This window comes from Chiloscyllium punctatum, chromosome 12, assembly GCF_047496795.1.
Source record: "Chiloscyllium punctatum isolate Juve2018m chromosome 12, sChiPun1.3, whole genome shotgun sequence".
Classification (NCBI taxonomy): domain Eukaryota; kingdom Metazoa; phylum Chordata; class Chondrichthyes; order Orectolobiformes; family Hemiscylliidae; genus Chiloscyllium; species Chiloscyllium punctatum.
The window spans coordinates 37065295-37077374 of NC_092750.1; the positions used below are offsets into that span (position 1 = coordinate 37065295).

The window sequence follows — 12080 nt, forward strand, 5'->3', positions numbered from 1 at the left end:
ACCCCTGGGTCTCTCTGTTCGACAACACTACCCAAGGCCCTACCATTAATTGTATAAGTCTAGTCCTTGTTTGTTTTACCAAAATGCAATACCTTGCATTTACCCAAATTAAACTAAATCTACAACTACCCAACTCATTGACCCAATCGATCAAGATCTCTTTGTAATCTAGGATAACCCCCTTGACTGTTTCCTATACCTCCAATTTTGGTATCATCTGCACATGTACTAACCATGCCTTCTATATGCTGATCTAGATCACTTGTTAGCAAGTTTTGAGAAGATTGTATCAATTGTATAAATAACAAACAAAAGCAGACCCAACCACTCTTCTCTATGGAACACCACCAGTAACAGGCCTCCAGACTGAAAAACAACCCTCCATCACCACTTTCTGCCTCCTGCTGTTAAGCCAATTTTATATCCAATTGGCAAGCTCACTCTGAATCCCATTTGATTCTGACTTTACTAATCAGTTTACCATGTGGAACCTTGTCAAATGTTTTTCTGAAGTTGAAGTGAACAACATCCACTACTCTGCCCTCATCAATCTTTTTGGTTAATTCTTAAAAAAAACACAATCTTTATGAGACATGGTTTTCCTCGCATGCTGGCTATCCCTAATCAGGAATGCCTGTCTAAATGCATATAAATCCTATCTTTCAGAATCACCTCCAACAACTTCCCCATTCCCCCAAAGTCAGACTCACATGCCTTTAATTCCAAGGCTTCTCCTTACATCCCTCTTTAAACATCAGCCACTATCTAGTCATCTGGCACCTCACCCATAGTTAGAGATAATACTCTTAATTATTCAGAATTGGTATTTGTATTTACTCTGAGAAACCCTAATAAATTGCAAAGCAAATGCAGATTTACATGTAAAATGAAAGCCATGCTTCAAAAATGACCTGTCCCTAATAAAGCAACTTCAATGCTGTGTTCACTGTTAACTCTAGATGGGGACTATATTCATTCTCTCCATATTCAAAAATAGGACTGGTAGTGCATGTATTAATATATTAAATTGCTGTAGCCAAAGCATATTCATGTGTGTCTGTATGTGCTTTCTTTTGTCTTGGACTGTCACAGAATATACAGCATTAACAGTCTTGTTCTGAAACACTTGAGCTATTGCAAAAAGTGGTGGTTGGTAACTGTAACAATCCTTTTTTTTTGCCTTTCTTCATACTATGAAACATATTTAACTTTTGGTGATCCACAATTGAACAGAAAATCATTTCAAAGAAGCAGCACTAATATCAATCCCAACAAGTTGAAATTAAAAATGATTAGATATGAAGCCCTGCATCAAAATTAGGGTATAATAATACTTCAGACAAGTGCCAGTCACAGTAGACAGTTTTGTCATAGTGCTTTTCCGTAACTGGATATATGGCAAATGCCTTAGGAGTTACGCTTAGCTACAAGGAGCAAAATGTATGAACTATTTGGGTCATATTCTTTGTATGTAATTGGTGAAGTAGTTTGCAATTGGAGAAGATTCTTCTGGCTTCAAACTATTATTATTTATCTTGGGGAATTTAATTTAAATTTGAAATTCTAAATTCTGCACACATTCCCAGTTTTAAAAACAGGTATGAGCCAGCACTTAAAGAGATAAGGCTTTCATGTTGGCTTCTGTGTCATTCTCACGCAGCCTTTCTTGCTTTTCTGTGTTCTATGTTTGCTGGCTTCTGTTTCATCTGCACTGTTCTTCTGCCTGTCTTCTGCTTCACCCCACCGCAGACCTCTTGGCAGAGGCGAGAGCTTCCAGCAGAAAACATGAAAGTGAGCTGGATCATCTCAAGTGTAAGTATAGGGTGTATTTATTAATTAGCTGGCACAGTACAAGCCTCCATGAGGTGGCAGTGATTTTATCTTTCTCTCAGTTCTCAACTGATATGGAAAATTTACAAAATTTCTGATGAATTATTAGAAATCTGAGTGTATATATATTCTGTTGTTACGAACTTTCTAAACTTCCATTTTTCCATGTTAATTTTAATATTAAAACTCTGACGTGCAAAGAGCCTCTCGGTTTATTATGACACAAAATGAAGATTACATTTGATTTTCCACAGTCACTACTTGTATTGGTTATGTACAGAGGTTGCACTATCTTGTCAACAATCCATTTAAAACATTTATCTGATATGAGATGGTAACTTTAATAAGGCAATGTGATTGTTCAGATTGGTGTCAGCAAAATTCATCTAAGTGCCAGGGCCATTAAATTTTATAGTATAGGTTGGCCATTTAGCCCATCATTATCTATGCTTGCTCTTTTCTAAAGCAATCTGAAACTAAATATGGCTGTATATTTTTATCTGTACATAGTCATTTAATTTTACCTTTAAAAGACAGAATACTTATTCCTGATAGCAAAATTCTTTCCACAATGAAACATTTCTTATTCCAACAGTTGCCATTAATCTTGAAGGCTATTTCAAATTGATGCCCCCCCCCCCCCCGGGTCGCTTTTGTTGCTTGCACGTCTTAGTCTGCTGAATCTGATTTTTCCATTGTCTGGATGTAGCAACGACTTGTCAGCTTAACTTTTTGGTTCTAGATGAGAAGGTTGATGGGCAATATTCTCAATATGCCACCAATTAAGGCCTTCTAGGGGCAGATGGTGTATGCTAAAAATCTGTACTTGCTTCCCATGCAACCAAATAAACACCTCCCTGCTGACTGATGCGGCGATCTTTGGCTGTGCACCCTTGCGCTCCAGCAACATCTTCAGCTCCCTGAAGCTGCCAGACTTTAATTGGCCAACAAATGTCGGAATTTAAGTGGTGAGGCTACTGCTGGGAAGCTCCTGAGCAGCACTTAAGTCCTAATCGGTGCTTGATCTGGTGAACCTCTGCTTTTGGTGGGGAGTCAATTGCACCTGAAGTGGCTCACTCGTACACTTGCTGAACAGAGCACTAAATCTTGGTCTTCAATTTGTTTTATAGGGGATACAAAAGGTGAAGCTCTGCCCATTCTGATATATAACAGTCACTGGATGGAGTATGGGAATATTGTGGCAGTATGTCTGCCCAGAGGGCAGTGGAGGCCCAGTCTCTGGATTCATTTAAGAAAGAATTGGATAGAGCTCTTAAAGATAGTGGAGTCAAGGGGTATGGAGATAAGGCTGGAACAGGATACTGATTAGGAATGATCAGCCATGATCATATTGAATGGCGGTGCAGGCTCGAAGGGCAGAATGGCCTACTCCTGCATCTATTGTCTATTTGACCGTTTCAATCAGGGAACTACAGTTGAAGCTAGGTGGTGTTGGGACACCGTCTTCTGATGGAGACGCGAGTGTCTTATTTGCCTTTAGTTATTAGTTAATTTAACGAGTATGTAATTACTCAGGTGGGGTAGGCTACCTTCTGTAATCTAAGATGAAAGCCTGTAAAACTGAGACTTAATAATGACTACAGACTCCACTACAGACTACCAAACAGCCCCTTCGGCTAGCATTGAAAGGAGGATTGTTGGAAGCTCTCTACCACATTGGTGGTTGATACCCAGGCATAATATAGCATTATTTCAGTGGGTTTGATCCATAGCATGAGGAGAAGGAATTCAAACAAATCAGAAGAGAAAGAAAGAGAAATTTTCAACCCAAAAGTGAATTACCACTTTAAATCATTGCCATTTCAAAAAGGAGAACCAACTCATTTGGCTTCTGAATTAGTTTAAACAGAAGCAGCAGACAGTACTTCCTGCTGGAAGTTTTACCTACAAAGCTGAACTGGAGCTGTAAGAAAGCTGTTCTAAAGCTTTTTTTTAAATCAGCCAGACCAAAAAAGTGGCACCAAAAAAAACCAGTTTGAAGTGGAGACAGTAAAATTGAATTGAATTTATTGTCACATGTACCAAGGCACAGTGAAAAGCTTTGTCTTGAGCAATACAGGCAGATCACAGAGTTAAGTAGCATAGATAAGTAAATAAATGGTAAACAGCAGCAATATCAAATACACAGGAACAGACGAATGTTAAGAGTTTGTGAGCCCATTCAGTGTTCTAACAACAGTATGTTAGAAACTGTTTCAAAACCAACTGGTGCGTGTGTTCAGGCTTCTGGACCTTCTCCCCAATGGTAAAGGTTGTAGAAAAACATTGCCAGGGTGGGATGGATCTTTGAGAATGCTCGCAGCCTTTCCTTGACAGCACGCCTGGTAGATGGATTCTATAGATGGGAGGTTAGCCTTTGTGATTGTCCAGGCTGAGTTCGCCACTCTCTGTAACTGTCTCCAATCTTGAATGATACAGTTGCTATACCAGGTAGTGATACATCCAGACAGAATGCTCTCGATGGCACACCTATAAAAGTTGGCAAGGGTATTCACCGTCATGCCAAATTTCCTCAGCTGCTGGAGGAACAAGATAGGTTGTTGGGCTTTTGTAACCAATGCATCCACATGAAGAGTCCAGTCCATGTTGATGACCACTCTCACGAGCTTGACACTCTCTCCACTTGTTCCACCTCTGAGCTGGGCATGAGTAACATCCCACTGAAAGTCAATAATGTGTGCCTTGGTTTTGCTGACATTGAGAGCTAGGTTGCTCTCAGTGCACCATTTTTCCAGGTCTTCCACCTCCTATCTGTAGTCTCTTTCATCACCATCTGAGATTCGACCGACTATGGTGGTATCATCAGCGAACCTGTAAATGGCATTAATCTGGTATTTGACTAAGCAGTCAAGGGTATACAGTGAGTACAGTAGGGGGCTGAGTACATATCCCTGGGGTGCTCCAGTGTTGAGTGTTTGGAATGAGGAAATATTGTCCCCAGTCTTCACTGATTGTGGCCTGTGGGTCAGGAAACTGAGCATCCAGTTGCAGGGAATGGGGTTTAGTCTGAGATCACTAAGTTTAGTAATCAGTCTCGAGGGAAAATGGTTGAAGGCTGAACTGTAGTCAATGAGTAGGATCCTTATGTAGCTGTTCTTGGTGTGAAGATGTTCTAGGGAGGAGTGAAGGGCAAGTGATATGGCATCTGACGTGGATCAGTTGGTCCAATAGGCAAATTGGATTGGGTCAAGAGTAGTGGGGAGGCTGGAGTTGATTAATGCCTTGACCAGCCTTTCAAAGCACTTCATAACCACCAAAGTTAGGGCCACTAGGTGGTAGTAATTGAGTCACGCTGCATGAGCCGCTTTAGGCAAAGGGATGGTGTTGGCCCTCTTGAAACCGGCAGAGAGAGGTTGAAGATATCTGAGAAAACCTCTGCCGTTGATCTGCGCATGCTCTGAGTCCACGGCCTGGTACTCCATCTGGTCCCATTGCTTTCCTTGGATTCACACAAAGGAAAACTGATCTGACCTCTGATCAGTGACTGTTGGGATAGGTTCATCAGGACTTGTCGGAATAGATCTTACCTCTACGCCGAAATTCTGCTCAAGGCGAGCATAGAAAGCGTTGAGACGATCTGGGAGGGATGTTTCATCGCCTGCTACTTTGGAATGACGGCAGCAAAACTAAACTGGGAATCAGCAAGAAACGATTGGATCTTGGGCTCTGGCAATAAGTTAAGTCATTAAGAGAGAAAAGGTAAATATCTTAGTTGCACTACACATTTTAGGCTGGCAATTCTGGAAAATCTATAAAATAATACCAACCATTAAAACATGAATTGTTGCAGCTGCAGACGAACATCATAGAGCTAGAGAAGAAATCTAGCTTAAAAACAAAGCCATGTTCAAAAGTTTTCAAAACCACTGATCTGAGCAAGTCCATTGCATATGAAAATACACTTTACAAGCAATTTAGAGGTGAGAAAAAGTCTTAACGAAAAATTTGAAGTTTTATAGCATGAAAAGTCCGAATCACTATTTTGCAGGGAGGAGTAATGCAAATGAATCAGTGAAGAAGGAAAAATGGCATGAAGCCTCCATTTATTTTACGTTAAAGAGAAATCCGGGTTATTTCTCTGGCAGATTAAGAAAATTAGGATTTAAAACTTTGAAGTTGCTGAAAACTGGTCTAACAGCTTTTTCTTTCAACAATATTGCTACTGGACAGAATTTGGAAACTAAGTAATAACTTCAAGAATGGACATTAAAACAGTATCAATTTAAAAAGCAAGAAGCTTTAAGAAGACAAGATATAGTAAGAGTAGAAACTTTAATAAACATGAATTTGTAACATTTGCAAGGTAACATCTTAAAAAAGCATCTTTTTTAGAAGTGTGGAAATAGTAAATCACAACAACCATTAAATACAAATGAAACCTTTGAGAATAATTTGAGAGAGATCAATGGTTATCAAGAATTAGCTACAGATTGGAAAATAAATATAAATCTTTGAAGATTTTAACATGTTTATAGCAACTTAGTTTGAAAGTTTTCTGAATGCAAAGACGACCTTGCAGAACTTCAAGTTTAAACAATATTAAAATTATACAGATTTTAAATACTTTCACAGGAGTAAGTTTAATCAACACATTAAGAAGAAATGGGAAAAGACAACACTTCCGAGCAGATTCAAGATCAGAAACACTCCTGATAGAGAGAAGCAATCTGAGGTGTTGAATTGTCTCAAGGTTAACCACAAAAATCACATAATTTAATATAATGCTCTTTGCAGTTGATCCATTAGCATGTTCATGCTGCAATCACGAAAAAATGAAAGAAGACAGATACCTTCAATGATTTTGTAAAAGTCCTTCATAGTTAGTCTAATTTAAAAACAAGTCGAATTCTTTGACAGGCAAGATTCAACAGAAGAATCCAACTTCCAGGTGAATCTGGAGATAGTTATACAAATATTAGCTTTACAAATAGTTTTGATAAGAGACAGAATTGTTCTTGGTATTTCTGATCAATCTTTATTGACTTTTGATAGTCCAAGAAAATGTAATTTTAGAAAAAGCTACCTAAATTATCTTTGAAACAGTGACCAGCAAAAATCATTGGCAAATCCTATAAAAACAAAACCTTATCTCCGAAGATCTAACAGGGCCTATGCATTTTATAAAGTGAATTATTGGCCAAATCTTATGTGCATGGTGTAAAGGTTAAACTACTTTCTCCGTCACAGTCATTGAGAAATCAAAGGTTCCCCAGATAGAGTAATAGACTAATGCCAACAACAATGTCAACAATCAATCAGGTTCTCAGCAAAAGATGTGCTGCAACAAAGGATTGTCCAGATGAGAAATAACGAAAAAATTAGCATCAAGGGCACCATGTTCAAGTTATGACCAAGTCTGAAACAAGCACATTCTGGAAGAATTGTCAAGCCAACAGTTCACTGAGAGTTGTGAACTTAGATGTGATAGGGGGCTTGGATTGGAGAAAAGTGGTAGAGGTAAATGTAATATAGTCATTTAAGCCTTTGCAAAAATTAAGTGGGAACGGCTTGACGAACAGATGTCGAATAAGGTAATGAACCTGAAGTGGTTCATCTGAGCTAAGCTGAAGTTCTGCCAGCTCTGATTTATATCCTAGCCACTAGGTGGAGCTTCGAGCAGGCTTTTTAGCAGTTACAATCAAGCAGCTACAATTGGAGCAAGTTGGGAGTAGTATCTTCATAAAGATGCAAATATCTTATCTACTTCTACATAATAATAGTTAATATGTCTTTGTTAATGTAATCTATATATAGTTATTGAGATGTAATAAACTATCCTGTTACCTAAGAGAAGAGCCTCTTCTGGTGAGAGGTATTCATAGTCCATCCTCTGCCACAACCTACTGAACAGCCCCTTAGACTAACAAAAAGAAGGGTTGATGTCAGTAATCTATTCCAACCACAAATGGTTGGTATCCAGGCAACATACCACATTGTAGCAAGATTATTTCCAAAGCTCATTTTACCCTGGACATTCAAAGCTGATTCATCACAAACACCAGTCCTCTTGGATAAGTTCAGCCTTGATCACAGAAGTTTCAGGACAGTATGCTAATTTACTGTGCTTCCTTCTGCCAGTGTGCTTGCATTTCTCACCTCTTTTCTAGCTCCTTGTGAATCACAAACCGTAACCCATAATAGGCTGTATAGGTAATCTGCATGAGGGCCTTTGTGCCGTCCTTGTAGTGTGATAATCCACATTGATTTAATTTCTCTTCCACCTTTTGATGTGAATTACCCTGAAACTATAGTAAATTGCATTGGAGTACCAATGAACAACATAAAGGCAATCATTTTATTAAATATCTATCATGTTTACCCCATGAAATTAGATGATTGAAACCATAGTTTTCTTTTCTAAGAAATCTTGAAATTAAGCGTCTATCAACCTTCTATTAAGCTTTGTGAATTGCTGTTAGTTAAGATTCTATTCATTGCTCCATCATTAGCAGTGAAGTGTAAGCTTCCTTCCAAACCTGATCATGTCTAAAATTGTTACAAGTATGTCTATATAGCAACCTAAATCATATTTCCTCAAAGTAAATCTACTTTTTGCGGTGTAAAGTGCAATAATGTCACAAGATTGCAAGGAACTTATAGAGAAAGTGAAATACTGATCTGTACTTAAAATTGTTCAATTTACTGCATGTACTTAATAATTAAGGATAGATCACATGGAATGAATATAGTTGGCACATGTCTTTTTATTTTGGAAATATTTTTGAAATTGGAAAACAATTGTTCTGAAAACTAAGGATTAAATGATGACGGATTTCTGGAGTTTTTCAAAGCATGTAACCTGACAATGATTTTAAGTACTATTTTCACAACTGCTGGTTCAAGCAGTCATAGATGGTTTGCAAATGGCACCAAAGGCTGTACAGAAATGGAGATGCAACAAGTAGCTGTTAGGTCTGTGGACTATTGACCAGCTATCAATGACATAGGCCTTCTGCCTACCAACAACTATGTGATTGATTCCCAGATGGCTGAAGTGCTTTGGGCAAAGAACAAGATAGGAAGAGGCCTTTAACAGGCTCAGGAGCTGTCGGTCTTTTCTGCAGTAAAAAATACTTTAAGCCTAAAGGAAACTGTTCTATTTTCTTTCAGTTGCTATAGGCTTTAACTTTTAATTAATGTCAGCAAACCTTTTCATAAATATGAATCAGTCATTTTTTTGCCTCCTGCAAACAAGTAAAAGCATCATCTCAGTAAATCCTGTGAACAGGAACCACTGAATTACTTTTCCAGTCTTTGCCTGTCCTCATCATACTCAGTCTTTTGTCCAATCTGTGTCTGTCCATAAATCTGTTTGCGTAAGGGGATTAGAATTTTAACCAATAAAGTTATATACCAATATTTCATAATTGTTCACCTGTGGCTAGCGTCTTTTTAACTGTATTAAATAGCAATTATTGTTAAATGCAAAAACCTGATCCAGTTTTTTTTGTCACCATGGGCCTAAAAGTCCGGTAAATTGGGAATTCTAATACTTGTTAAAATCTTTAACCACTGTGATTTCCAGAGCATTACCCTAATGAAGTGTAACAGGAGCAATGGATCAAACAAGATTCTCAAAATGTGATATAGAATGATTCATAGTAAGATGAAAAAAAATTAGTTGATCCCAGTAAGATACTTTGGACAATGGATTGATAATTTGCTACACCTATATTTAGTTTTCAGTTAGTAATCTCTTTTATCATTGGAACTGAATGTATGCTGAAATCACTTATCTCAGTTGATCTTTGATTAAGGATAACATATATTCCCTTTGCAATGGTTCATGTCTTAATGTAATCTGATCTGACTTTAACCTCAAGTCAGCAGTTAGAGTTTGTGTCATAGGAATAAATGGATTTCTTAGAAAATTAACATCTGGATTTTTTTCAGTATAACTGTACACTGAGGTTAACATCTTTTTTAAACATACTTTGGATAATTAACTTCCATTGGAATTGAAATGATTGGCTCTTCATCATGAGATTATATCAGATGAGGTTGACCACATCTAACATTTCTTATGTTTTTCTTAATCTGTTAAACTACTCAACAAAATACCATTGGTTTCTAAAATTTCAATGATAAAATTCTAAAGAGTTAGCAGTGTAACCTGAGTTTCTATGTATAGATGTTTTCTTCCAACCTGTTCAGAGATATTATTACATATCTCTGGAGCAGGTGGGACTTGGACCCCAGTGTCCTGAAGCGCCTTCCTGACCTTCAAATTATATTCTTAAACTTGCATTCATGTCTTTAACATTAAAATCACTGGTGATTGCTTTCTTATGCTGAAATTAATGTGATCAAACAATGGCTAAGTAACTACTTTTGTAAGATTTCAGAGATTGATAAGTGAAATGAATGCAAAGTAACATTTGTTCACTAACATCAAAGAGGCTGATATTTCAGGATGGAGATACCAAAATACTTGTGTCACACCATACACTAAAACTAAGAAAGTGTTTAACTGGAGTTCAGACTATTATAGAGGGAAACAAATATAGTGGAAACTGTTGTAATGAACACAGTTTCAATCACGTGAGGGAACTATTTTCATCACTAATTTGTTATGGTACAGGCCTGAGTTATGTACTTCTGCAAAGGCAATGCAGTCCCAATTGCATATCACTGCACATTAATGTCATTACAATTGGCTCACTGTTTGACGTGGTTGATATGACAAAGACAATTTTTTAAAACACAAAGGACATGTTCATTCACTGTTTGATAAAATATTTAGGATGCACTACAGTTATTCAGTTGGATGGCAGTACACAACCTGTGAGAAATGGAAGTTTTTGTCTCACTCAAACTGTGAAGAGCTGAATGAATGCAGCTGTCTAGCCAATTTCATCTTAGGTCATCTTCATCACTATATCCGATAAATGTAACCAGCAATTACAGATGATGTCATTGGCTGTAAGCCTAAAGGCAGAGGGGTTGCTGGAAGGATTTAAGGTTAGGTCATCACAGTTTGGCACGGTGATAAAAATTACTTAAACCTTTTCAGTGTAGTTAGTGTGCTTATTATAGTTTTAAAAGTACAGGTGATGTGATGGTTATGTTTTGTGCAACCCCACAGAACAGAAAAATCATGCTTTAGAAACAGCGCTTTAAGTGTTGGTGATGTAATTGTGTTACAAGCAACATACATTTTAAAACTTGGTGCTTTAAAAACAGTGCCCCCAGTTCGTCAATTGCGTTACAGCGAACTCACGTTGATTAAACACACATTATAGCAGAATGGCCTGTACCATTGTATTTGACACCTTTGGTCACGCAACTTGTTGTCTTCAGGGTTTCTGAACTTGAGCAGCAGCAGCTCTATTACAATGGAGTATCCATGAAGTTGAGAGTTTGTGCCTAACACGTTTCTCCTCCTCTGGCAATTCCCCAGGACTGAGGTTGACTTTATTTCCACTCCAATGTTGTGTGTCCTGAGAGACTGATGGTCAATTGCTGAATCCAGACCACCTACCACAAGTGAGGATGAATGGGGTTGGGTGGGATGCTTGGACTCTTGTACACTTCGTCCACTGTTTCATTTGACCTCCACTTAGGCATGTCAGACTTGCATAAAATTGTTGGCACTTTCAAGATCACTTCTTGTCTTGATTGGGAAATTTTGAGGTAGAGATTCCCACAGGTCAATAGGAAGATTGCATTTCTTTTCAGTAGACACTCAACAGGCCTGACAACTTCTGTAGAGAAGGAGAGAACCTGAAAAAATGATGCTTCATCAGAACTGTTCTGATGAGGGCACTTAATGGTCAACCATATTGCTTGTATGTATGGAGACCCATATAAGCCATACTCTGTAAGGAGAGCAGGTTTCCTTGCTGGAATGGCGTCAATGAGTCAGATGGGTTTTAATGACAGCTGATGGTCACCATTGCTATGATTAGGGTCAAGTTTTCACAGAGGAGGCAATAAGGTCTATCTCCTTATTAAAGCTTGCCATATTTTTATTCCCTGAGGTGTAGCCATGATGGAGTCAGGCCAATTGTAAGGAGGTTATAAAGGCTGTTTTTCCCCCTCTTTGGACTGAGCTCCTCCCATTGTCTGTGACACCCTAAGAGGCTGTGACCCATATTTATGTAAAAGGGCTTGGCTGCTATAAAATTGTGGGGTGTTTGAGCTCTTCACCGCCATAATGGTGTTGCGTGTTTGAAAGTGCTGCAAGTAGGCTGATTGCTCATTTTGAATCATCAAAATTTGCTGGCAAC

The 12080-nt window shown here is 38.2% G+C and overlaps 1 protein-coding gene across 30 annotated transcripts in view; it reads left to right on the forward strand.

Moving 5' to 3' along the window:
• Positions 1 to 12080, forward strand: part of slmapa (sarcolemma associated protein a) — a 269091-nt gene that overhangs the window by 225067 nt on the left and 31944 nt on the right. For 25 of the 30 annotated variants that reach the window (XM_072582350.1, XM_072582348.1, XM_072582347.1 and 22 more), the window contains one exon: positions 1750 to 1812. The exons of the other annotated variants lie outside the window; for them this stretch is intronic. In XM_072582350.1, the coding sequence (XP_072438451.1) occupies positions 1750 to 1812 (63 nt within the window). The remainder of the gene's footprint in view (positions 1 to 1749; positions 1813 to 12080) is intronic. 30 annotated transcript variants of the gene reach the window in all.